At 38.6% G+C, this 26,218-nt stretch overlaps 1 protein-coding gene across 16 annotated transcripts in view; it reads left to right on the top strand.

The window, feature by feature from the left end:
• The window catches only part of TUNAR (transmembrane neural differentiation associated intracellular calcium regulator), a 159,986-nt gene that overhangs the window by 48,101 nt on the left and 85,667 nt on the right, over positions 1–26,218 (top strand). For 10 of the 16 annotated variants that reach the window (XR_011809512.1, XR_011809511.1, XR_011809514.1 and 7 more), the window contains exon 2: positions 4,942–4,995. The exons of 2 other annotated variants lie outside the window; for them this stretch is intronic. Coding sequence is in view for 1 of the 14 variants with exons in the window: in XM_072038319.1 (XP_071894420.1) it covers positions 4,942–4,995 (54 nt within the window). In the remaining 13 variants the exon portion in view is untranslated. Of the gene's footprint in view, positions 1–4,941; positions 4,996–6,109; positions 6,154–7,396; positions 7,770–26,218 lie in introns of those variants that run through there. 4 more of the 16 variants (XR_011809513.1, XR_011809510.1, XR_011809509.1 and 1 more) reach the window with 4 other exon arrangements.

Below are 26,218 nucleotides of genomic sequence, written 5' to 3'. Positions count from 1 at the left end.
AGGCATGGCTTTACCATTTTTTAGGCACAGCTCCTGGGGTGAAAGAATAATTCTGCTAATTGCCTTGCAATGTGACATAAAGAACAGTGGAAACACTTATTAGAAAGATGTGAAGAAACTGAACACCACACCTCTGATAGAATCCAATAGCAGAAAGTGTCTGAGATGTCTTAAGATTTCTCTAAGTTCTCCTGTCTTCTGAACTACACCACTGCTTGCCCTTAATCGTGCAAGAAGCTGGTACTGGAAAGAGAAGAAGATATATCTGCAGATGGTACAACGATTTTGGATCAGTCAACTATCTTGTAAACTATTAAGATGAATCTTGATGAAAAAAAAATGTGTCTTTATAAAAAAATAAATCTGACACTTTCATAGGCTTGCTCTTCTACAACATTACTGAAGAATACCCTTGTACTGCAAATCCAAGCCTCAAAGCTTCACAGCACAACAGTTTTTTTTTTTTTTTTTTTTTTTTTTTTTTTTTTTTGTGTGTGTGTGTGTGTGCATGTGTTTTTTTTTTTTGGTGGCTTAAAACACTTTATTTATTCCTTATGGTACACTTGTTCTCTTCTAACATGTCTGGCTGCAGCCTGCAGTAAAGTGGCTTCATGACCCCTTTGAGAATGTTGGAAATCTACAGACGAATAAAAGAAAGGAATTACCTTAGAATCAAATGGTGTGTTTGGGACAATGCAAACTTGGGTAATCCATTCTCAGTCATCTAGGTTGCCACAGACTTCAATGCATACGTTTTCCTGAAGGAAAAACAATTATGTAGTGTCAAAAAGTAAAATGAAGGAATTCAAGGCTGATTATACGTAATGGCTATTTCATGGTTTTACCTTTGAACCATGGAGGTAGTCAGAGGTTATCTTTCACAAAGAAACATATTATGGAAAGGGGGGTACAAGAATACTGTTAGGAGCTATCTCTTGCCAAGTGCTAGCAGTAAACCTGACTCTTCCGTCTTCTTTTTATTTTTCTTCTGTTTCTGTACTGAATTCCCTGTCATGCAGTGACAGCAGTGGTGGCAACTGCTGCAAGAACTCAGTATGCTTGTGTTTTAAGTGAGGCTGTTTGAGGTGTCAAGCATGACTGCCTGGCTGCCTGTGTCTTCATGGTAGTTTGCCTACATACAATTGTGCTGTGGTGTTGTTTTGTTTTTAAAGCTTTAGTAATAGGGAAAGTCTCCATACTTGATCAAATGATAAATGTTAAGGACATATTCTACACCTTACCACAGTACACATGGTCAGCATCCTTGAAGTAAGTGATGAACCAGAAAATTTTTCATTTATTAAACCACAGTGTACATAGCAGCTGTGTAATGAAATTTATTCCTTGCAAAGCTTGTTTGAAAGCTGTGTTCTGGAATTTGTGTGCAATTCTTTGACAGTTGTCCTTCAGCTTAATGGTCTTGCACTGCAGCTGAACTCAGCATGGAGCAGACTTTCCTTTGCCTATATGTATCTTGAACACTGGAACAATTGAGATGTGAGCTTATGTATCTGTCTGTAAGCAGTGAGGTGAAGTAGAGTGTGTCTCTGTTCCAACCTGCTCCACATGTGCCACACTTCTCCCCAGTGAAAGCTAGTCTCCCAGTACCTTTGCACAAATGTTATAAATAGGCCAGCTATACTCAAAATAGTTCTGATATCAGAATAACCTTTCTATCAAGATTATTGGGTGTAACTGAATGAAACACACAGTTTCTTTTTTTAACAGTTTCCTGAGTTTCTTTAGAAATTGTTACTAAATGAGCAGTTGTTTTATCATCCTGTAGATTCCTGATAGAAATAATTAGCTTCTCTCACCACGGAGAATCAATGCAATAAACTGTTCTTGAGACCTATCCTGCCAAAGATAAGTGTTTAAAAATGTTCTCTACATGAGTAATTGTTTTCTATGTTATCTGGAGAGAGAAATAGATTTACATCTCAGAAACAATTGCAGATAAAATTGCCCACTTTCAAAAGCTTTTTTTTTTCTTTTTTTTTTTTTTTTTCTCTGTTTTCCACATAAGAGTTCAATTTTGATACAGAAGCTATCTTGAGTCACAGTGATATGGGGTCGAACTTATCAGAATATATTTTCTGGTCATTTATCATTGTGTTGAGTGGGTCTTGACTTCATTCCCCCCTGCCTCCCCTCACTAGAAACATGTCCTGCCTACTTATTTTCTTAGGCTTTGATTTTATTTATTTATTTATGTATTGCTTTTTGCTATAACTCTCACACCAAATTTGAATGAAATTTCTTTATTTTTCCCTGCTTCTCCTCCCAGAGTATGTATGAAACTTCCCCTTAGGTCTGGCGGTGCTGGTCAGGGGTCCTGGGCTTTTAATGCTAGTCTGGGAATTACAGTTCACATTTGTACAGAAATCCAATGAACCTGCTGGAGGATCTGCCAGGGATTTACCCTGTTAATGAAAGCTAACAGGATGGTGGCTGGTCATCTGGATACTAATGTCTATTCCTGGTAACGAAATGGGCCAGTTCTTGTGCTTTTTACCAGTAAAGATGGGACTGTGCTTCCTTCAGGCTCTTTGCCTCTTTTGTAGTTTTTAAGCATGGGAAACTGAATGTTGAACTTGGCAGTTGATTGAATATCATGAATGTTTTGTTCAAAGGAAGACCTTACTAACGTTTGACTTAATGTAAAATTTATTTTGTGCCCATACACCTATAAGATATATAAAGTTGTTGTTTTGATCTGTGCGTATACTACCTATAAATAACTTTGAAAAAGAATGGTTAAATGCCTTAAATACTGCTTGGAATCACAAAACTGAGTACAACAGAAGTTCAAATGGCTTCTTCATCTCTTATGTACAACTCAGAACACAAACAAGTTCCCAGGCTTTGCTCACAAGAGACCAAAGAGTGGGTAAAAATAACAGAGGAGGAGAACGCAATACTTTTATGTTCTTTAGCTCTAGACAAACCAACCTTTGATGAACCCAACAGAGGAAAAATGAAACATTAACTTCAAGAGTGAGGTGGGAAAATCTGGAGGTAGATTTGTTTGAATAGTTTTAATGAGAGCGATCATTTATTAACAACAAAAACAAAAAAATGTTTTATTGTATTTTTGCTCCTTTATTTGTAACTATGTGCTTTTGATAGGTAGACCCTTTGCAGTAAATAAATAAAGTACACAAATGCCCATAAATATTAGTGCCGGATAATGATTTCCATTTGGTTAAAATAAAGGAGTATTTTTATCAACCTCTTCTGCTTTCAGTAAATATTTGCCTCCTGAAATGCCTACCATGGCATTTAATAATTTAAAAATATTATGCAGTTAAAGACTTCACTCAAGGCTGACATTCCAATAGTGAATACAGCAGTATAGAATAGATGATGATGTCTGCTGAGCTTTTCTCCAAAAAGCCAAGATAGACTAATAAAACCAGGCAGCGAATAGATAAATGATACAAATGAATTCCTGTTTGAAGCACAACCTGTGCCAGGAAAAGAGTAAAGTGTTCTTCTAAAGTATTTATTTCCCGCTTCATTAACTGCTAAGGGAATAGTCTTCATATGTGCAACTCCAGGGATTTTCTTCTAGACATTTCAAGTAAAAAATTCAGGGCTTTTTTATGCTTTTACTATGTGTCATATGTTAAATGTGATCAAATACAATTTTACGTTCATATTTAAAGTATTAGATAGAGACTGTTCTTCTCTTGTTTGTTTGTTTATTTATTTATTGATCTAGAATATCTTTGCTCAACAGGTGTATTTGAGAGGACCTGTGTATGAGGGAACTTTCCTTAGTGTTGTTTTTTGAGGGGGGATGCAGCATTGACTTCAGTGGAGAGGAGGAGAATGTCCCAAATGGCCTAATAATTGCTTTTGAAATTCACTTGTTCCAATTTTTGATTTCATTTTTTTTCTAGTATATCTCTAGTAGATGTGGACAATAGTGGAATTCATCTAGCAAGGCAGAATCCAATTGCTATATTTTTTTTTCCTTCTTCTAATATATGTGCTGCTTCTGCAAAGAAAATGGTGAGTGAGTAAATTTTAGTGACTAAAGAGATCTGTATGTTTACAGTCGTAACACAGAGATGAAGTTTATGGAGCTATAAAAGAACCTTCTGAAGGAACAAATAATAGGAAAGGAATGCACAAACTGTCACGGCTTGTTATGAGTACAGCTGGGGAAATCTATCCCATGCATCATACATTATTTCAGAAAGCAGGTAAATCCAAAAACTAAAAAGCCAAACAAAAGCAAACAAAACAATAACATCAAAACCAAAACCCTTGCACATGTTCATTTCAAGCAGAACTCTCATTTCAAGCAGAACTTGGCTTCTAATATTTGTCATCATCATACCCCTCTGATGTTTGCTGAGCAATCAAGTAACATCACCTCCAAATCCTTTCAGAATTTTCTTTCCTCATCAGTGGAATTTTCTTTCCTTGTCATTGTAGAATAAATTGTGTTTGCAAAAATGCTCTGGATCATGTATGTTGTATATTCCCTCAAACACACTTTGTGAAACTTGAACCTCATTCCACCTTGAGTTATCAAGCTTTGAATACACATCCCATTTAAATGATGATTTCTGTAGTGATTATGCCATCATGACATGAATTCTGGGCTGTGGGTACTTCCACATGTATGATGTTTTCTGGCAGTCATTATCTGAAAACTTTTTTCTTCATAGAAGTTTATTGTTATTAGGCATCCTGATTTAGCTTGGCTTACACTCCTAAATTTTTCATTCAGTGCACAGACGATATCCGATGCCTTAATGTAAGGCATGAAGAGTCCCCATGTGTCAAGCAAAACACCTGTTGAATACACTCAGCTCTTGATATGACTATTTTACTGGTGCTAGACTTGTTGTAGTACAAGAATAAATGTGTGAATTGATATGGTATGTCTGAAATAACTTTTTTTTTTTTTTTCTTCTTTTTCTAAAGAATAATCCTCTGGGGCTTTTATGCACGTCTGGTTTCATCAGATTCAGGGGATATGTAAGTATCACAGTCCTTACAATACTTACAACACTATTTGATTTACAGTAGAAGTTTAAGTTCTACTGATTCTTAGTATATGCTAGTATAAATTTTCTAAATATTCACTGGGGGAGGGTTCAAACTCTAAATCTCTATTTCAGTTCCATTGCAGCAAAAAATTATTAGTAAAATATAAATATTATAAACTTTCACCAACCCAGAAATGTTGAAGACAAATAGTTTGTTTTCAAGCATCTTACAATAAATAAATGTAGAAGACAGCGACGACAATTTTTCTTACTTCTATTTAATGCAAATGATTCTAAAAACAGATATATAATCAAGTGAGTTTTGTAAAGATGAGAACAATAATACAGACATCAATACATGGTTCTAAAATTCTGAAAATCAGGAAAATGTGTTTTAGATAAGCATATCCTTGCTCAGTGGATCTTTCGTGCTTACTAATAGGATATTGGTGAGATACCATCTCTGATATTGCCCAACTTTCATCCAGAGGCATCCCAGAGCACATGTCAGTCTTCCAACTCTTACCTGTTTATCACTTTTCAGACATTGATTAGCAACTGAGTTCACAGTCTCCAGATGTATACGTGCTCTTTTTGACCTACTAATCTGTTTCTGAAATATTAATCATGCTTTAGTAAGAATTTTCTTGTAGATATTGCTAATTTCACATGTCCTTATTACAAACTCAAAAAACAAAACAAAACAAAAAAAACAAAAACAAAAAAAAACACCAACTTGAAAATATGTGGGGTAAGCTATGAAACATGCATAAATTTTGTTATTCTAGAAAAATAAGGAAAAGAATATTTAAAAGGAAAGAAAGAGTGACCAATTCACACATTTTGAGGTGTGTCAGGAATTTTTAGGAGAATATTCAACAGCGTATTCCAGTAGATTTATTGCTAGAAGCTAGGATAAGCTAGAGGTGCAGAATGTTTGGTCATTATATTGAGGTTTTCAGAAATTTTTATGCTACTTTTAGCTGGGTCACTATAGGTTTTTTCTAAGATGAGGAGCTCAGCTAAAAGAGTTGAAATGGGAGGCCAGTTTCCCAGATACTGTAATATGAAGCTTACTCTGAGTTTTCCTATGTTATTAATAGAAATCTAAATATATGGTGTGCCAGCAGACTCACGCCTGATGTAGGTGAGTGGTGGTGGTTCCAGGTAAACTGGAAAATCCTCAACATAAATTTCTGAAATACTTTCCTTTGGATTTGGTACTTATATAGGTCTGTTTCTTTCCCTGAAGGAAACTTTGGGACACGCTATATGGAAAAATTATAGAAAGTTTGAATGCTAAAAGATGTAAAGTTGATAACTGAGGGCTCTCTGTGGACTGGAATGTGCACTGTGTCTATCAGCATGGTCAAACAAAAATGTATTATATGCACCTCAAATTCTTAAGTCACCAAGACTAATTTCATTTGACTTTCTTAGTTTTGTGTTAAGATTGTCATTGATACTCCTTACTCCTCCTAGAGGTGGTGGAGAGAGAGAGGTATTTGACTGATTCTGATAGTGCCTATGAATTGAAACTGGAAGAGCTTATCATTCAGTGATTAGTTTCATTGTAAATTAAATTGTAAAATCTTTTTTTTTTAAATTATCCTAATTGCAAAATGCATTCTACCCCAATACACCTTGCTTTAGTCAAACTCATTCCTGACCTTGTACATGAGGAACCCTTAAAATAAGAAGTGAGAGGGATTTACTCACAGGAGAAGATACCCGTTCCCTGCAGCACTGAGTGCTGGAGGGCGTACTCAGGGTTGGATGGTGGAGAGGAGCAGTGCTTCGTGCAGCAATTTCATTCCATCATGGCCATATGTCAGACCTGATGACCAGAGTGCTCCTTGCCAGTAAGCACAACAAAGCATCTGTTCACTCAGATGATAGTCATGGTGGAGTGAATCATGATGAAAGTCAGACACGTACACACAGGTACAACAAACAAGCAAGTAATTGAAAAGTTTTAAAACAATCATTTGGTTGATTACAGCTTAAGTTATAAAGCTTCAAATTCTTTTGAAGGGAATTAATGTTGGGAAGGGGAAGAATATCAAATTACCAGTAAGAGGAATGATTATGTTAATACATTGTTGAGCTTCCAAGCATACCCTGTGGGATCTCAGTGTTTACAGAGCCCTGATTAAGGTCTTTCTCAGCTAGGTACTTATGTACTCAAAAATAATAATAATAATAAAAATAAATAATCAACTATCTTCCCTGAGCCAAAGCTTCTCAGTGCTTGTTAAACAACACAGATGGAGAAATTTCTGGGAGGGGACTTCAACTGAGGAGGCTAAAGAGATGGAGGACAAGAGTGGGGGAAGTCTTGATCACTTAAGAGTTCTGTGTCAATACTTGTTCTTTTGATTAAATCATAGAATCATAGAATATCCTGTACTGGAAAGGAACTAGCAAGAATCATCACGTCCGACTTCTTGCTCCACACAGGACCATCCAAAAAGCAGACCACACGTTTGAGAGACATGTCCAAATGCTTCTTGAACTCCAACAGGCTTGGTGCCATGACTACTGTCCTGAGGAGCCTGTTCCAGTAATTGACCACCTCCTCTATGAAGAACTTTTCCTGATATCCAGCCTGATACAATACCATAGGTTAATATTCTGCAATATTTTCTTCAACTTCCTTTCTGTGTATAATCTAACCCATGGATTCCTATTTTTGTGATCTGAATACCATAAAGGCCTTGTGGTATACAATTAAATAGCTCTAATTCCTGCTAGGCACAAAGACACTTGTGTTGCACAGCTTTAAAGTCACTCCTGGAAGCATGGCAATATACATTAGTGTTATATCACCATATTCTTAGATCATACCTTCCCTTTTCAGAAAAAAAAAAAAAAAAAAAAAAGTGTACTGGATGCCTATAAGAACTCTGCCAGTGTTAAAAGTGACCCTGAGCAGCTGGTAAGGGAGTTTTTGGCAGAAGCTCTGCCAAACCTTTGTGGGTCTTTGTGGCTCTCAGTTCAGATGGAATCTGCAAAACATTCAGTTGCCAAACTCAAATAAGCCTTTAGTAAGCAGGCATAAAACAGGACTTTTCTAGGTTTGGAAACTGTGAAAATTTTGGCAGTTTTTCCTGGAAACAGGAAAACTCAGTTCCCTTCCAAAATCAAGTTGTTTCTTAAAAGTAAGCAGATTATTATTATTACTTTTTTTTTTTTTTTTTTTTTTTAACAAGCTGAACTTTAAAGTGTGTCACCTTTAAGGAAAGTAGTTGATGTTTTTTTTGTTTGATTATTTCTTACTCGTGCTCTTTCTATCTTTATTTAAACATAGGTAACAAACAGCCATATGATTTTTCTGAGAACTTGCCAAAACTCAGGCCAAAGCAGAGATTCACTGGGGAAATTTCAGTGGCCCAAACAGATGCACAAAGTATGACACACAGGCAGCACAACAAGTAGTGCTTATATTGCATTGATATTGCCTCTGAAGATGAATGGATCATCTGTTATAATATTTACACAAATTAAGTAAGCTAAGCAGCCCTCTGTAAGATGTGAGTTCATATCCATGAAATGGGGCTTTTAGGACTTTCCTATATGTGCAGCCACTGCTGGGGACCTCATGCTCTGCATAAACGGTAGGTTCTCCCATTGGGATCTTCCAAACCAATCCTGATCTTTTAAAAATGTACAAGCTGTAAAAGCAGACAGGAATACCCCTAAAAGACTGATCTTCAGCAGATCCTGAGGCAGCTGGTATTCATAAATATTTTATGTTTCTCAGTGCACTGACAGACTACACTGCCATGTGCCGTGTTGGCTGTGAAAGCTAGTTGTGTAATGTAGTTGCGTTGTCATCTTGCGTTAGGAAGATGGGCATTCCTGTGCCATGATAGTTGATTGCTCCCATGGGTGGGTAGCACCCAATGCAGAAGAGCTGTTCTGGGCTTGGGATGGGATCTGGGCAGCCAAAAGAGAGGCTTTATTGCGTGTCTTCTGAGATGCAACCATGTTTGTATGTGTGGTAACATGCATTGTGGGTCTGTGACCAGACCCCACAGTTGGCTGGCCCAGTGTAACAGGAATTGTGAGCACCAGTGATGGTAAGGAAGTTTTGGAGACATGGTGAAGATCTTTTGTTAGGCTGGAGTAGGAATCTTCTGAGGATATTTCCTTGAAGACAAGATACGGGCTCAGTCTGAACGTGCACTATGGGATTCAGCATAGTCAAAACCTGAGATTTCTCAGCATCTCTGCAGGGATGTGTGCTTACAATTACGGAATAGGGAGACCTTGTCTCTGAAGTGTGGGTATTATCCCTTCTCTGTCATAAAACCCATTTATTGAAGCAAAAAATACATGTTATAAATGTCTTCTGTGGCAGTATTGCTTATCTTTTATTTTTCTTGTGTGTGTACAATTGTACCAATTTCCTGTACTCATGAGACAGTGATCTGCCTGAAAATTACCTGATTGCTCAGGAGAGCTAGTCAGACCGTCTGATGTAGAAATAACACTGCTGCATAGAAGGAAAGGGTATGCCTATTTAATCTATATAATTACCAAATCCAGATTTCATCAGAAATAGCAAGTAGCAAGCTAAGCAGAGTTCTGCTTCCATGATCACTAAGTACAAATCCAAGCAGCCACCAGCCTGTGTGTGCTGGTGGAGAAACCCTAGGCTTTCCTGGAAGTGCTGTGTGCTTGGGAGCCCTTCTCCAGCAATTCCCTAGGCTGCTCTTGCAGATCTGTGCCCTCCAGTCTCTCAGTATATCTTAAGGGCCTCACTCAAATTCTGCACATACAGAGGCTCAGTGTGATCCATGTCCACTAACATCAATAGGAACACTCCAAAATCATTTATCCATTGATTCCTTACCCTCCTCACCTATTCAGTTTAAATTATTTTCTTATTTATTTTTATTAACTTAAAACCAGGTCAGTCTTTATCTACAGTTTGGTTGCTTTCAGGTTGGTATTGGCACCTGACTGTAAACAATCTCGTGTGTCCTGGGGGCAGGTTTGTGGTATATGTCACCCTGCTAAGCAGTCTCCAACAAGACTAGAAATTTTAAAAAGGCAATTGTGACTCGGAGCAAATATCAGCCTAATTATTTGTGATAACATCTGTCATGTATTTAAGGCAAGCCCCTGGAATAAGACAACGGTTTGACTTTTTTTTCCCTTCCATCTTTTCTTCCTTTTCTCATACTGTTCTTTTGATATTCTTGACTCCTGTGGTCAGAATCAATGAAGACATTGGAATTCAATGAAAAACACTGAAAGAAATGTGTAGTTAAAACTTCCTGTCATCACTGAAATTCTTCTGTAGATTGACTTTTTCCTTTAGGCCGATATAGTTAGGTTTTATGGTAAATCTCACCTGGATGGGTTCGTATCCATGCACACATCAAAGCATCATCCTGAAGTGGTATGTTTTTGGAAGCCTTTTATAATGAAAAGGAGGCAATGCAGTTTTATTGCCACTACCCAGCGAAGCGTGGATCCATCAGAGCCTTTTATCGGGAGTTTACAAGTGCAGCGTTACAAATGAGTTTGCTGGCAGGAAGCTGACCCCTCGCTGTGGAAAGCAGAAACTAGTTGTATAATTCAAAACACTGATGTCTGGCCTGCTGGGATTTCCACCTGAAAAAAGGCTGTCTGAAAAGGGCTTGAAGCAGATAACAGTGGTACATGCAGAACGACAAACCCTGCCTGGCGAGAAAAGCTCAGTAAACACTCACTTCATCAGAGCATCCAGACCTCCGCATCGTGCTTGAAAGTTTTACCTAATAGGCTCTGCTTTTCAGCAAGGACTTGCTAATCATTTAAAAGTCAGCATAGAGCACTTGCCATCTGGGGATGGGAATTGGCATAGCCACATCTGCATAATGGTCTGCCAGTGCTGATAAGCCTTGCTCAAAACTGGGGCTTTGGTAGCTCAGCAGAGTACTGTGGGGCTGCAGTGGTCCAGACCTTCACTGCCTCAGAAATGAGCAGTAGCTGGGGCAGAGAAGTTTGAAAAAGTCAAAATGAAATGTGCTGACTCTTAAAAGGGTTGTCCTTTATTTTTAAAGCAAGGCATTTGAGGACACAAATTGGATTTAAAGGTTCTGGGGACATTACTAAAATGATCCTTTCAGTGGGGAAAATACGGGGGTGAAAAACATCCACCAGCTCTGATGTAGAATTGTAAGAAGATAGAAAAATATAGGAATTGAAGAGAAACTGGAACAGCAAACGTATTTCTGGGACATAATAAAGACAAAAGAAAAGGAAAAAAATAAAACCAGGCAGAGTGAAAACAGTAGCGTAACGCGGGGACTAGTTTTCAGGAGTAATAGATGTAAACTGAGGGAAAAGGCTTCACAAATAATATTTTTCACCCACTTTGTGCTGACATAAAGGGTTACCAGGTACAGGAAAACTGAGAGGACCACCTTCACGTGTGGTAGAGCCAACATGTTAAGTCTATCTGCTTGCAAGGCACATACCAGTGAGATACACAGAACTGGGGGAAAGCTTTTTATCTTAGATCCAGAAAATGTTCTTCTAACAGCTAGGCCTCAGTTTTTCAAGGTTTCATAACAAATGATCAAAGTTGAATGAAGTTTTTGGCTGGGAGTTGGCTAGTAATTTCTAAGAGAAGATGATTAAATATGCTGGTGTTCCTGATCTTTTCCATCTGCCACCATACCTAGGCTCTGAATAAACTTGCTGTACCAGCAAGCCTTGGCACAGTAGCTCCTGTCTGTTTACAGCCAACCTGTGGATAAAGGCTCACTGGACCTTTGTCGTGCAGGGCTGTATGGCTGCAGTACAATGGCAGGTGTTCATGTCTAGCATCAGAAATAAAACTTTGATGTTTTTTCCTCGCTGAAAAAGGACATGTGGGTCTGGGAGGAGTATGACAGCATCAAGTTATAATTATTTCTTTCCATAAGTAAGTTGTTTCACTCTATTTTTCCCTCTCTTTTTGTAAAGATTATTCTGAGGCAGCATATTTCTAGAGCTTTTAAATGCAGGATGGGTATTCTAAAAGAACAGCAAGAAAATGAGAAGGAATATAAAACTTGCTTTAAAATGTGTATTTATTGCTAATGCCTTCCAAAGATGATTCTTATTTTTGTCCACGTTCAGAGACCTCTGGGCAATGTGTATTTGTCTGCATGTCTCTACATCTCTATGTGCTGAACAGTACGTGTGATGCAAGCCCAAGTGTGGCACACCACTGACTGAATAGCAATGTCTGTATAATTCTCCTTGTGCATGAGGCAGGGATTTCTCATTTCATACATCAGTAGAAGCTTGCTGCTGTAAATCTGCGAATACAGATAACCAAATCCTGACTTAAATGTGTGTTAGTACAGAGAACTTGGGTGTTAAGTTTTGCTTTAAAAAGTTTCTTCACAGACCAGGCTGTGTGAGGTGTCAAGCATTTCTAGCCTGTGCATTCATGATGGGAGCAGCTTTGGATGCAGGCAAGGTGCTTGCTCAAACCAGCTGTCATGTTGTTTGTAGATGAACAGCAGCCCCCAGAGCCTCTGTGGCAGTTCTGCCTTCAACAAGGATTCCAGGTTGGGATTTGAGCAAGGAATTTGCTATTGTTAATTATATAAACTGGATCCTCATTAGCATTGCTTCAAAATTTACAGAATCTAATCTCGTAGAAAACAAAAGCAGCTCTTATTCACAGTTCAGTTTAGACCACACCACATGCTGTAGAAGTAGCCAACACAGATCATCCGCTCTTTCCCCAACTCCTGGAGCCTGGTGATGCTTTACATCGTTAAAGCTGCATTAAATCACACATTTCTACGCTGATCCTGCCATTTCTCATGGGAAAGTGATATTTGACAGGTTTTCTGTTTCTAGTAACAAATACCTGTATACGTTTTGGTATTGTCAGCTGAGCTGTTCCAGGACAAGGAGTTTTGTCTGCTGCTTGGAAGATGTCACAAAGTTTATATCCTGTTTTGCAGGTTAGACATGGGTTATGAGTAGCCTGCTATTCTAAGTGTTCTCAATTCAAATGAAGTGTATTTTTTTTTCCATAGTGAAAACTCCAGACTTTGAGCTGTGTCTTTCTATCAGACCGTCCTCTGCCACTGCTTGAGACCAAGGGCTCCCCTCATTTCTTTCTAGCTTTCTCTGACTTCAGCACCGCCAAACCTGACACAGTCTATCTTCCCAATAGCTCTTTTCTGGGGCAGTGACTGCCTCCCAGCCATGGCATTATAGCCATAGTACTACAGCTTTTCTTTTAAGCATCCTTTAACTATTCCTCCCTCTTTCAGCAATGCCTTCTCTTTTGTCTCCTAGTTCTGAATAAATTAGTTTGCCACATTGATTTCACTTATTTGAGCTGTCTCTCCTCTGAAACATCACTGTGTTTCTCTCCTAATAGTCCAGCTATGCTTTTGTCAGTTTATCTCATACTTACCAGGACTTCCATTCAGATACTTCTGGCTTATGATAAACAGGGAGTAAGGGAGAAGTAAGAAGTGATTTATTCATGCTGCAGGATGTGTGGTTGGACCCTTCTGGGATATATTTAGAGCATTGATTGCTTTTTGCCTGGGGAGGCAGGGTGATTATTCACCCCGAGGTGTGCAGAGGGGTGCTCTGCATCCCTTTCCACAGGTCAGCCATAAAGACCCTGTGGGAAGGAGTCGTGGAAGGGACTTCTACTGTCTTCTGCTGGGATCCAGTAAATACAATTGTACCATAATGAATAGCTGGGGCTGGTAGGACTGCTATATTTTCCTTTTGTGTTCATTTCTGATATTCTTTAACTGCTTCTGAAAACTAATAATAATTACTTAAATTTACACAACCATACAGAAGTATCTTATGTACTGTGCCTCCTTCATATTGTATCATTGTGTAGGAGAACACTGACATTTTTATCCCCTTTGTATAATCACAAGATTAAATGACAGCTTGATCTTGAAGCTTTCTGTATTTTGAAGGGTCGTATAAACATCCTTAAGAAACCAGCAACAGTGTTGTATTTGATTACCAGTCAAAATGGATCTCAACTAGTGAAAATGGATGCTTTTAAATAAATTCTTTTTTTTTTTCCCCAGCACTATAAGAACATTTATTTTTTTTTAGTGCATTTGAAATTTCCAGTCCATCCTTCTTCTCTTATCATATGAAAGTAAACTGTTTTGATTACTTAGGTCTTTCTAAAAATGTCAGGTTATTTTCTTAATTTAAAATGGGAGATGTAGCACTGGGGACATTTGTGAACAGGAATACAGGGAATTGCATATTTCTCCCAAAGCTTGCATCTGCTATGCTTTTGGATGAAGTATCCTATGCTTCAGTTTCCCAGTCTATAATCAGAGTTAGTATTTACCTTAATAAGAAACTTAAACTTCAAAATCTCAAATCACTATGTTATTACTTAGTGTAAAACAAGTTAATACACTTAAGAGGACTCACGTGCATGCAAGAGTTTACAAAAGGACTGTTCACATTGTTCAAATGAAACATGTTAAAATATATAACAACTTTTCCCACTAGTGTGGTAGAGTGCAGAGTTATCTGCACGATCAGTGTTTTATAATGAAAATTCCACTGAAATTAAAACACAACTTTACAGTTTACATTATGGCTAGAAAGTTTTCACTCTGCTATGTATGATATGGCTCAGGACACCAGACACTGAATGCCTGTTAAAAGTTAAATGACTAAAGGGAATGGTAAGAGAATGCATTGTTATTACTTGGAAAAGAGCCATCAGCTCACATGATGCCTTGCAATTAGCAAAAAAGTTAAACTCCTGCCCTTGAGATCATGCAATGTGGGACATCATTTCAAACACAAAGAAGAGAGATGACTTCTATCAGGATGGTGGGCAGAGGGCTGCTTCACAGCAGAAATGAGCTTTAAATATTTTAGGAAAAGTCATGACGTGTCTGAGGGATAGGGGTATCTGAGGGATAAGAAAAAAATGCAATGGGTTTTGATTGTATGAAGTTTAATTTGAATTAGCCATTGGGAGAGACCTTCAAATGCAAGGACAGTGAAGTAGGTGGCTGAGCACAGCAGTCTCCATCTCTGGCAAGCTTCAGGTACAAAGCAGAAAAACCGGTGTTTTTTTTAATCTAATAGGTGTATTACATCCTGTCCTTGTGTGTGCTTGGCAACCTCTTGAGGGCTTTGCCTGCCTTTTTTTTTTAATGATCTTATAAAATGTGAGTACTTACTTCATATATGTTTCTTTGGGTTTTATTCCTCTCTGATTCTATGAAGATTTTGTACTAGTTTTCCTTATACGGCCAGAGACAGCTTTCAGATACATGCACTTACTAAAATCTCAGTTTGATGGTATTGTCAGTGCTTGGTGGAGTTTTAAACACTGCGTGACCACCAAAAAAAAACACTTCACTAAAGTGGGTGATACTTGGCTTTAGATATGCAATGTAGGGCTGCTTTAGTGAAGATTCACATTTTTTATGTCATGTTATATCAAAAATTGCACAACAAATATATTTAATATATTAAAGAATATTTTAGTGTGATGATGTATGCTATATGACTGATAGAGACAAGGAGAACAGAAACTCTTCCCTGACACAAGCTACTCTGTTCTGTCAGATTTTATTGTGCTACAACAGAGGGATTCCTGTGCAGCCATTGATGGATAAGAATATCCTTTAGAGATGTTGGCAAGTAACAACATTACTTGCAGCAACTGCACTCCAGCCTCACTGGAGCTTCAGCTGGTCCTGCCTCACCCAGGTTCCCGTCCCTGTTAAATTTCATTAAATAGAAGTTCTTATGTAAATGACGTGAACCTAGTTAACAAGGCAACATGGGCTCAGTTCTAGGGCTAGTCCTTTTTAACATCATTATCAATGATCTGGATGTGGAACTGGAGTGTACCCTTACAAGTTTGCCTATGGTACTAAACTGGAAGGTGCTACTGGCTCTGAAGGGGTGAGAGGCTTTGCAGGGGGACCTAGATTGATGGGAGCACTGACTGATTAGCAACAGAGTGACATTCACCAGAGGAAAATGCTGGGTGCTGAACCTGTGATGTAGCAGTGCCAAACCTAGGCATAGACTGGAGACAAGTGACTGGGGAGCAGCTTGGCAGAAAGGGACCTGGGGGTGCTGCTGGGCAGCAGGCACAGCACCAGCCAGTAGTGTGCCCTTGGAGCTGAGGGGGCAACCTCCATTTTGGAGTGTGTTAAACCCAGCGTACTGAGCTGGTCCAAGGAGGTGATTCTCCTGCTATACTTAGCATTGGTGCAGTCTTACCTTCAGTATTGTGTGTGGTTCTGGGCTCTGCAACATAAAAAGGATGTTAAGGTCCTTGAAAGTGTCCTGGACAGAGATATCCTGTGGGAAGAGGCTGAGGACACTTGGGCTGTCCATCTGCAGAAGAGGAGGCTCAGAGTTGGTCTCGTTGCTTCCTGCAGCTCCCCGAAGAAGGGAAGCGCAGAGGGAGGTGCTGCTCTCTGCTCCCAGCACGTGATGGCAGGGTGGCAGGGAGCGGCATGAAGCTGCACCAGAGGAGGGTTAGACTGGGCATTAGGGAAAATGTCTTTACAATGAGGGTGGTCAAACACTGGGACAAGCTTCCTAGGGAGGTGGTTGGTGCCTCATGCCTGTCAATGTTCAAGAGGCATTTGGACAGTGCTCTCAGTACTGTGCTTGAACTTGAAGTGGTCAGGCAGTTGGACTCGGTGATCTTTGGAGGTCTCTTCCAACTGAACTATTCTATTCTGTAGAATTAGTCTTCCTCTTTAACTTTGCCTTAGGTACAGATTTCCGTCCCAAGATTGCTTCTGTACATAGAGTGAGCAGCACATTACAATCATTACTCTGCGTTTGCTCATCTTCTAATGCCAATGCCAATTTAGACAGCCACTCTAAAAGTGGTGGTACTACTCTTTGGATACTGCTCACTGAACAACCAGCAAAACTGGGATATTTTAACCCTCTGCTTGACATGTGCATGAATGCATGGGAGGACTCAGATCAGGATCATATGCTGACTTGTGCTGCACAGGATTAGTAGATGGCTTAATCTTTCATTCTTTTGCCTTAGTGGTGTGTGTTTGTTCATTTGTTTTAATGCTAAGATGTTGGATAAATAACATCTTTCAAATGTATTTTCCTATTAATAACAACATTTTGGGTGGTATGCCTTATTTCTGGGCTGATGTGGCATAATGGTTGAAAATAACTCCTGCAGAATATTGAGGAAGAGGTCTTTTTGGAAAAGGTTGCTACAAATAGTTGTGATGAGAAAAACAACACAGAAGTTTCCTAAATACTGTGGCTGAAGCAGTCACCTAATATTTGCATGAAACCACGATGAATCTCTTCTGTCAGAACTATCCTAGGTTTACCATTTAAAAGTTTTCTCTGTATTATAACAAAGCCACTTCCATCGGTTACAGGTCCTTTTTTATTCATATCCTGTTTTATGCTAGTGAAAGGCTGTTTTTTCTCTTTCTTTCAGAGCTGGGTAAAATGTGATTTTTATTATTTATCTTTGACTAAATCTTGCTCTTACTCATATTTTAATTGTACTTAATTCATTTATCCCCAATTCTTAAGTTATTTTTCACTTTCTAAAAAAGTTTTGTCAGTGTGCATGTCTATTTCTAAAACTCTATACATTGTGAAATACTCCCAGGTATTTTGGAATGGAAACTGCTCCATAGAAAATAAAAGTAGATACTCTTAGTTCACCCCTTTCAATCCATGATGGGAATAACCCAATTCTGTTCACAATTACTTTTTATTTTTTGCTTTAGGAACTCACTTGCATCATGCCATTAACTGACAAAGTTGTTATATAATAAATGTATTCAAGGACAACTGTTCTAGAATACCTTTTCTGTATACGTTTTTATTGTGTGCTGGTGGGAGACATTCTGCAGTAGCTATTGTGCTATGCACCCTTCTTCTCCTTTAATCTGGATTAACTCTCTCTTGTATATCAGTCACAAGCATGACCTGGATGTTCAGGCTGAATTCAATTGGTTCCATTGATTTCAAAGCTAGTTGATGCCTTTGAAACATCTTTTCATAGTTTTAAATGCAAAAGGTATGGAAACAAGTCAAAATACACAGTTTGGATAGTTCAGGTCTTGAGGTGTCTGACTTTTGAAATTTAAATGCAATTCAACCACCACATTTCAAAATTGCTCTTTCATTCCTCATGAAGTGAAGCAGAACTCCCCAAGGTCCTCTGATCAAGACTTTAGCTATACAAATGAGCTATGTGCTAGAAAGCTAAATATCAACCCCGTGTCTTGGGCTTCCTCCCAGAACTCCTCTTATGACAAACCTCTTTGGGCTTTCTTCAATGTAATAGCCCTGAACTGATGAAAGAGGAAAATCTAGGCATAATCCTGTTCCTTTATCTTGTCTATCTCTCTCGTAGCTAGCTGTTATAGACACTTAATTGACCCTTTTTCCATTTGGCCTTTGGTGTACATTTGCAATTGTTTAGCCTTTACAAGTTGTGAGCACCTTAGTCTTAAAGGCAGTTTGGTGATTGGTGACCATTTTGCTTCCATCTGTGCTGTGGATAGACAGAAATGTGCATAAACACATATGCAACAATTCCATCTCTCCACTTTTTGCTATGCTCTTGCTCCGTTTCACCACCTTGCTCAAAAACAACCAACCAATCAAACCCTACTCAAACCAAAACCTAATAAAACAGTCAGAATAGAAGCATTTGTGCTTTCCCATTAAAGGAAGATGAAGAACCACCCAGTGAAATCTCCGAGGGTTCTAAATCCCTAGTGAAAGACAAAGGGTTGTGATATGTATTAGAGCAACATAGCTCCAAATATTGTCCAGTTAATGCATGAAGGTGTACAGGGCTTAAGCCAAGTTCAGTATTATTGACAAGAATGACAAAGACAGCCTGATTTCAAAGCTGACATCTTGATTTAAAATCAACTTAAGAATGCTTAAGGCTCCTCTTGATAGTGCTGCCGGGAGGAAGGCAAATCCTGGAGCTATTCTAAATGTCAGCCTTGTATACTTGGGTTGCTTCAGCTGCCAAAACCTTGATGGCCACTTGGCAAATTGACATGATAGAAAACACAGGAAAGGATACAACCACAACTCAATTAAACCCACCCAATCTTTCCTGACATGGTTGTTGTCTTCCTTTGTGCTAATACAAAAAAGAATGGAACAACAACAACAAAAAAACTTCTGGCTTTTGTATTCACTAAACTACTGGTTCATCTGTAGCACTGGAAATAATCCAAGAAGGCATGGCAGTGGGGCTTTTCTGTTCTCAGAAACAAATTACCCATGAAAAACTTCCAGACTACTTGTTTGTCTCCCTGCCTTGTTCTCCTCCCCCTTAGAAACTGCAAAGTTTTTATCATCTCTCAACTGTCATTGTGTAGAGGTCATTTTAATTTTTTTCTCTCTTCCTCTTTCCTATGTTCTCTTCAATTTAGAAAGTTCCTCTGGTACAATTTGTACCTCTCAATTGCTTTCAGCCAGAATTAAACACACAGCTTTGTACTGCTAATTTGTCTGGTACAAACACCTCACGCACTTGTCAGAGGGAATTCACTCCTTTGTTAGCTGCATTTATAAAACCTGTCTTGACTTATGCTGGCCCTTTACCCTTCAGCAGAAAATGACGTGAAGTCCTGGTTGAAGCGTTTTATCCTACACCAGAAGTTTATGCTTATCTGTGCATGCTGGAGAGTTGGAGTGGTAGAACAAATCCTCACCCACAGAAAATGAAAAAAAACCTGCAAAGTATGGCAAAGAGGGTGTTTCTGAAGTTGCTTCTCTAAGTGCTCTCTTGTCCTCTCCTTGAGCCAAACCCTTACAGAGGACTTGGCTCTATGCTCTGACACCACTGCTGTGTGTTCTGATAACCAGTTTGAAGTAGACCTCTAGACCTTCCATAACTGAAGTTAGGTTACTAGGGAATCCCATCCATAACAGTTAAATATGCAGTTAGCTAAATAGCTAAGCTGCATTATCAGGCAATTTGGTCTACATCTGCTCTTAAGATCCTACACTAAACAAATGCTATTTACTCACTATAAAGTGAGAAAAGGATCTAAGCTAGATGGACCAGTTGCCTTGCCACTCTTTTGTAAATCCATCATGTAAATATATTAAGATCTTAGGAAATCAAAATGTATACCTAGCAATGGGAAGGGAGAGTGTGAATTGACTTTCTGCACTCTGTTTTAGCCACAGAAATCCACTGTATGCATAACAACCTACTGGAGAACTCAGCCACATGCTGAACTGTTTCACTGATTGATTTTGTTTCCTGTATCTTCTCTTTATGTGCCTGTGTGTGAAGAGTGGAGCATAAATACATCCTCATGTGATGTCTGCCTTTTTAAGGTAGTGAAATTCTAAGTGGGAGATGCTAACTCTAGAAGGAAATGAAATATTTACATAGCCACTCAGCGAGCTTTGACTTGGGGTGGAGAAGAAGTTCAGCTGTCTCCTTGTTTTCAAAATCTCTTGAATCAAGTTTAACTAGAATAGAACTCATGTTTTTGAGCCGACTTACACTCTTATAACGTTAGCATAATCTTGTTGATTTTATGCAGTCTGTCACTAGTGCAATTATAACTTTTGAGTGCTCAGTGCATTGCTGGAAGTTGTATCCAGTGTGAATTCTGGAAAAGATAGTCTCTTAAAATATTGACAGGAAGTGGCCAATACTTGCTTTCTACTTTTGCAGAAATTGAACATCAAAACTTTCAAAAAATCATGAATATTTTCATGTAGTGACAGTCAGAAAGGACTGTTTGATTATCTAATGGTCATCTGAAAACAGTAATACAAATATCCTTGTCAAGCCAAAACACCACAGTTGGCCTGAACTGTTTCAGCAGACTAATCATTAGAAAAAACAATCTGCTAGCACTGTGTCAGAAGCCCAGATAATGTCACAAAACAAGATGTTCTGAAATAATCTTGGCAAGAAAACAAAGGTGGAAAGGGGGAGGGAGGGTGGTGGTGGTACTGTTCACCATGGTTCTTATGTAGCCCCAAGTCTGATGACTGCTAAAACAAAGAACATGTAATCTGAATATTAAGCTATAAATAAATAAAATTGAAAAAATATTCTCTTTATTCGGCAGATTTCTGATATAGTCATGCATGATTGAGGAGTAGTTGAAAGCTGGTGCAATCTGCTTGGCCATCTAACACAGATTGAGTTAGGCTGTTTCATCTGGTTCAAATAAATTTGTCTATGCAGCTAAGCTATTGCCATGGAATACTAGTTATCTCTTCAATTTAAAGCTTAGTCTAAAAGTTATTCTGGCAAGCTCAGGATCATGTGATATAATGACATAACTCAAGCTGAACCTGAATTGGAGTGCACCTCAACTTCTCTTGTTGTACAATGGGATGTTTGGGAATTGTCTTCTGAGACAGCTTTCTCCACCACCCCTGTGAGCTGTCAATCTGCTCTGAGCAGGAAAATGGGGTTGAGGGACAAAGCTTCAAAAAAAAAGACAAAGAACTTTTGTTAATCGTTTCTCAAATATATTTGCTAGTGTGCGTTAATGCAAATTCATGATTGCCAAAAGATGAAATTGTGTTGATGAAAGAGATTTCAAAGAGTTTATTTTAAGGAGATATGTTTCTTTGTTTATGTAGATGAACATTTACATTCGTGATCTGAAAGTGATTAATAATCTTATGCTAAAAACACATAAAAGAATAACAATGTTTTGTGGCAATGGTGTGCAAGCTCCAAGGGAAAGATTTGGTTATAACAAACGTAGTCCATTAAGTATCCATCTACTACTTCTCTTGAACCTGTGTGACCTGTAGCCACATCATGATGTACCTTCTCATACCTTACTGCTTCAGTAGGAGATTGGTCTTATTGATCTGTTTCTGCCATGTACAGAAATAATATACAATCGTTTACTTTATGGTGATTCTAAGATCTTCAAATGGAGTGGCTATTTGCAAGGTTATGAGTCCAGTCTTTGGGTGCAAAGCTATATTTATGACAGTTGTTTACTTACCAAGACCCACATTTATGTCTAAACACTCATTTTACACCCAATACATATTTTCTCTGCATCAGTGATTTAACATGCTTATTATCTTAGAAGGATGAATGAAAAATAGGCTTTTGGTCAGCTTAATCCTTGACTCATCATTGACTTCAGTAGTGTTATGGTAGGGACTAATTTATCCTTTTCAGTCCCACTGCATCCTTAGAGCCCTCAGACACTGCAGTTGTCTCTCTTCCTCCGGTAAGCTACAGAATAACAGATAGAAATGTATCTTTAGTATTCTCAAGTAACTTATGTAAAGCCTTACCATAAGGGATTGAGACCTATTAGGTATTTGCTACATGCTATTTTGTATGAAGGTGTAATCTTATTTTCTTGAGAGAAAAAAATTTTGCCTTTTCTCAGGCAGAATGACCAGTGCCCTTTAGCTGTTTAGCTGCATAAGTAGTCTTCTCGGCTCTTTCTAGGAAGACTTATGGGGCAGGGAAGAATCATGGGAAGTGAAAAGACTCCACTCCTCTCCCTGCTTTTCTACCACATAGAAGCCAGGGAAGTCTAGCCAGCTCAGCATCAGCAACGGGATATGATTAATCTGAAAGTGTTTCATCTCTCTCAATCAAGAAGCTTCTCTTTTTGTTTCCTGGCTTCCACTTCTTCAATGCAGCCACTGAAATCCCCTAAGACAGGGCTGTCTCTTCAAATAAGTATAATCTCATAACGGCTGCTTTTCCAAGTGAAATTGGATTAAGCGTAGATTTTTCAAGGGATACCCTTACTGACAGTCCCTCATACTACAACTGCTGATTCAGTCTGGTTTGCCATGAAAGTAGTTACACTTAATCTTGGAAGCTTGGAGGCTGGTGTCTTTATGGCTGGACTGATCTGTGGCATTCAGTCAGGCTTGGGCAGCACTCACCTGGTCTCCTCTCATTTCATTTTGCTGCCTTCTTCGGGATCCCATTTAAAACACATGGCTGATTTGGTCTCTCAAGCATTGCAGAGGGAAAATCAGTAGAGAGCTAAAGTCTGGTGGCCCCATTTTGAAGCACATGAATGTGTTTGAGACTATAGCAAAGCGCAGGCAGTTGTGAACTTACAGGGATCAAGTCTGGAGACAACACGCTGTGGCTGCATTAGTGAGGTACATTGGATAAAGCATACTCACCGCAGTCACACTGGTTTGGGTTGGTCAGAGTACAGACGGAACAAGGACGTCTTTACAGCTCAAATGGAGACAGACCCATAATCATTGCAACACTTCGATCTTGCAGTGCTGAGCTATAGTGCATCTACCACTTAGCTCCTCTACAAAACCCTGAAAAGCACATTTCTATTTCACACATCTTCAGAGATGCAACATCCGCCAAAAACATCTATTTTTTCATATGTAGGAACTTGATGTGCATTTCAAAGGCAAACATCAGTGTTACATCCCAGTGTTATTTATTTCCAAACTCCTTAAAGTTTTAATTAGAATGTACAATTACTCTAACTTACAGTGCACATTACTTTAATTCTTCTTCATTATGAATGTTATTAATATTGCATCAATTACACTGCTTATTCTAATAACAGTAACTATTAAAGTGGCATGGCATCAATTACGCTGGCTTACAACCAGTCACAACCATTAAGGTAACGATGTCAAATAGGTGGCCTTTTTTAACAGGGTTATCTCACCATGCCAATCAGGAGCTGATTATCATCAATTGTCTTGCAACCATAATTTCAGACAATCCTATCTGACAGAAAAGAATTTCTGAGTGCCTGAAAAGAGCTATTAAATTATATCCTGCTAGGAGCCTAAATTTCTCCCTGCCTGGAGCAGTGAAGCTAAAGCTGGGCTTTGTAGATGTCCATAGATGTAAATTCAGGCTGTGGCTCAGAGTCAGAGCCTGGCTCCTTCCCTTTGGTTAATTGCATTTTAGCACTGCTTTGCTGTCTTCTGTGGAAATACAAATTGACAGTGTTCACCGAAGATGTTTTCACAAGTTTTCTGTGAGTAAGAACCCTGGTGTTTTTATATCAGCCATGCTATTGTTTTCCTAGTTCCTTAAATCCAAGTAGAAAAATGTCATGCTTAGCTGTGGATTTCAGTCCCCTGCTATTGTACTAAAGAGACGCTCTTTCTAATACCTGTTTTCATACAACTTTGAAGTACATGCTACTAAAATGTTACCTTTTTTTGCAGAATTTATAGCTTCTATACTTTTGTCTAAAGCCTCTTGATAACAAATAGCTTTTGGAAAATCCCAGTTCTTGAATGAGAAATTAAAGGTCTCAGTGTCCATATGTTAAAGAGTAAGAATGTAGTATGTAGTCAGGGAAGAGAAGTATGAAAAAAGTATGATTTTTTTTTCTCAAACAAAATAAAACCAGCCAAGCAAACAAAAAATAGAAGGCAAATAAGAAACCTCAAAACTTTTAGGCAATGTTCTGATTTATTCTGAGTCTGATCCATGGATTTTGAGTGGGTTGTTGTAGTGCTTCTCATGCAACTATTTTCAGTTGCAGAAGTTGAGCTGAAACATAGCTCAAGTATTACATATAATATCCCATGTGAAATGAATCAGTGCCTTTCTAGAGGTTAAGAGTACAGAACAACACTTACCAAAGCTACTTGCTGTTCCCATAGAATGTTAAGGAATTATCCCACACCAGTAGAGCTACACAACCTACTAATGTCTTCTTCCTGGCCTGATGCGGTCACAAAAGAAGTGGTGGGTTAAGCTGATGCACTTTGATTCACAATTAGTGTGCACATAAGATTACATGCATAGTCAGGTGCCAGCTCGACTGACAAGTGGCAAGCCATTAAGTCATCACAATAGATTTGATTTGTAGATGGGGTGAATAAGATGTACTCAGAAGGGCGGTAACCAAGGTTTGCTGATACATTAAGTAGCTGTTAGGAAGTGGTAAAGTGATTACTTGTGATCGCTGTCTGTAATTGCAAACAGTAGAGTATATCACCCCTGACCCTGAGTGCAACCTTGATCAGCAAAGGCAGCACTTTCTTTCCAAACAAACAAAACTTATTTTTGCCTTAAAAGTTTTGTTTGTGATGCAGGAAATGAAGACAGCTCTAGCAGTAACATGTTTTGTCACATATTGTTTCTTTTGTTATTGCTGCTGCTATGAATTTTTATTGAGATCTCCAGGAAAATATATTACTTTCAAGTGCTACCTTTTGAAAGCTGCTTCAGAAATAGGAAACAAAATCATCAGCAGCCTTTGCAAATGTTCAGTAGGAAGTCAGGTCTTAGCTTCTTTCTGTAAATGCCTGAAACAAAGCTTGGTATTTCCCAAGGAAATAAATATCCCTTAGTTCTCAGATCCTTGAACTTGCTGGCAATGTGGAAAATGTTTGAGAGTCTACATTAGTGGTTCAGGAAACAGGACTTAAAACCATAAGGTATGCTTTGAAATGCAGCAGCAAGCACAAAGTTACTCAAAGCCTCAGCAAAGTAAAGTAATAAACATGATGACTCTGGCTTTCTTGTACAACATTTTTGGAGCTAATTTGAAATTGTGCATTCCCAATGCAACCAAGGGCTTCAAGATCTTAGCCAGCATATTTTAAATGAGGCCCTTCCAGTTGGGATGGTCCCAGTGTTGCACTGAACTGCAAAATGATTGACTGCATTTACATCATTAACTTGCAGAGAACACAGATAGCCAACTTAATAAATACAGTAATAAAAGGTCCACAATTCTTGCTACTGTCGTGATCTTGTTATTCCACTGGGGTCACTCCTTACTACTCTGGTTTGCTTAATATGAGTTAGACCAGTACGTGTCCAAAGACCAGAATAGTGTCAGTCTTGGATGGGATTTGGTGATCTTCTTCTGGTCTTCTTTTGAAGGCGAGTGGGATAATTTTGCTTCCAGCTTTCAGTGCATTGAATGCAAAGGCAAAGTTCTCTCTCTCTCTCTTTTTTTTTTTTTTTTTTTCTTTTTTTTTTTTTTCCCCCCCCTTCTTTGCTTCTGCACATCATCCCCATTGGGCTGCTCACAGTACAAGCATAATGAATGCAGTCTCTATCCGTTGCTATTTCCAGCAATGCATGCTCCCCACCCCCACTTAAAAAACATCTTTTCATGTGTGTAGTGCTGTATTTGACAACCTGTCAAATAATCCTCTTGTTCAAAAGTGCCCTTTGTGGGGGGAGACAGGAAAAAAGGAAAATGGAAACTTTTTTTCTTTTTTAATGTTAT

Source organism: Anas platyrhynchos, chromosome 5 (genome assembly GCF_047663525.1).
Source record: "Anas platyrhynchos isolate ZD024472 breed Pekin duck chromosome 5, IASCAAS_PekinDuck_T2T, whole genome shotgun sequence".
Lineage (NCBI taxonomy): Eukaryota > Metazoa > Chordata > Aves > Anseriformes > Anatidae > Anas > Anas platyrhynchos.
The sequence above is the reverse complement of the archived record's forward strand: the minus strand, read 5'-3'. Positions and strand labels throughout refer to the sequence as shown.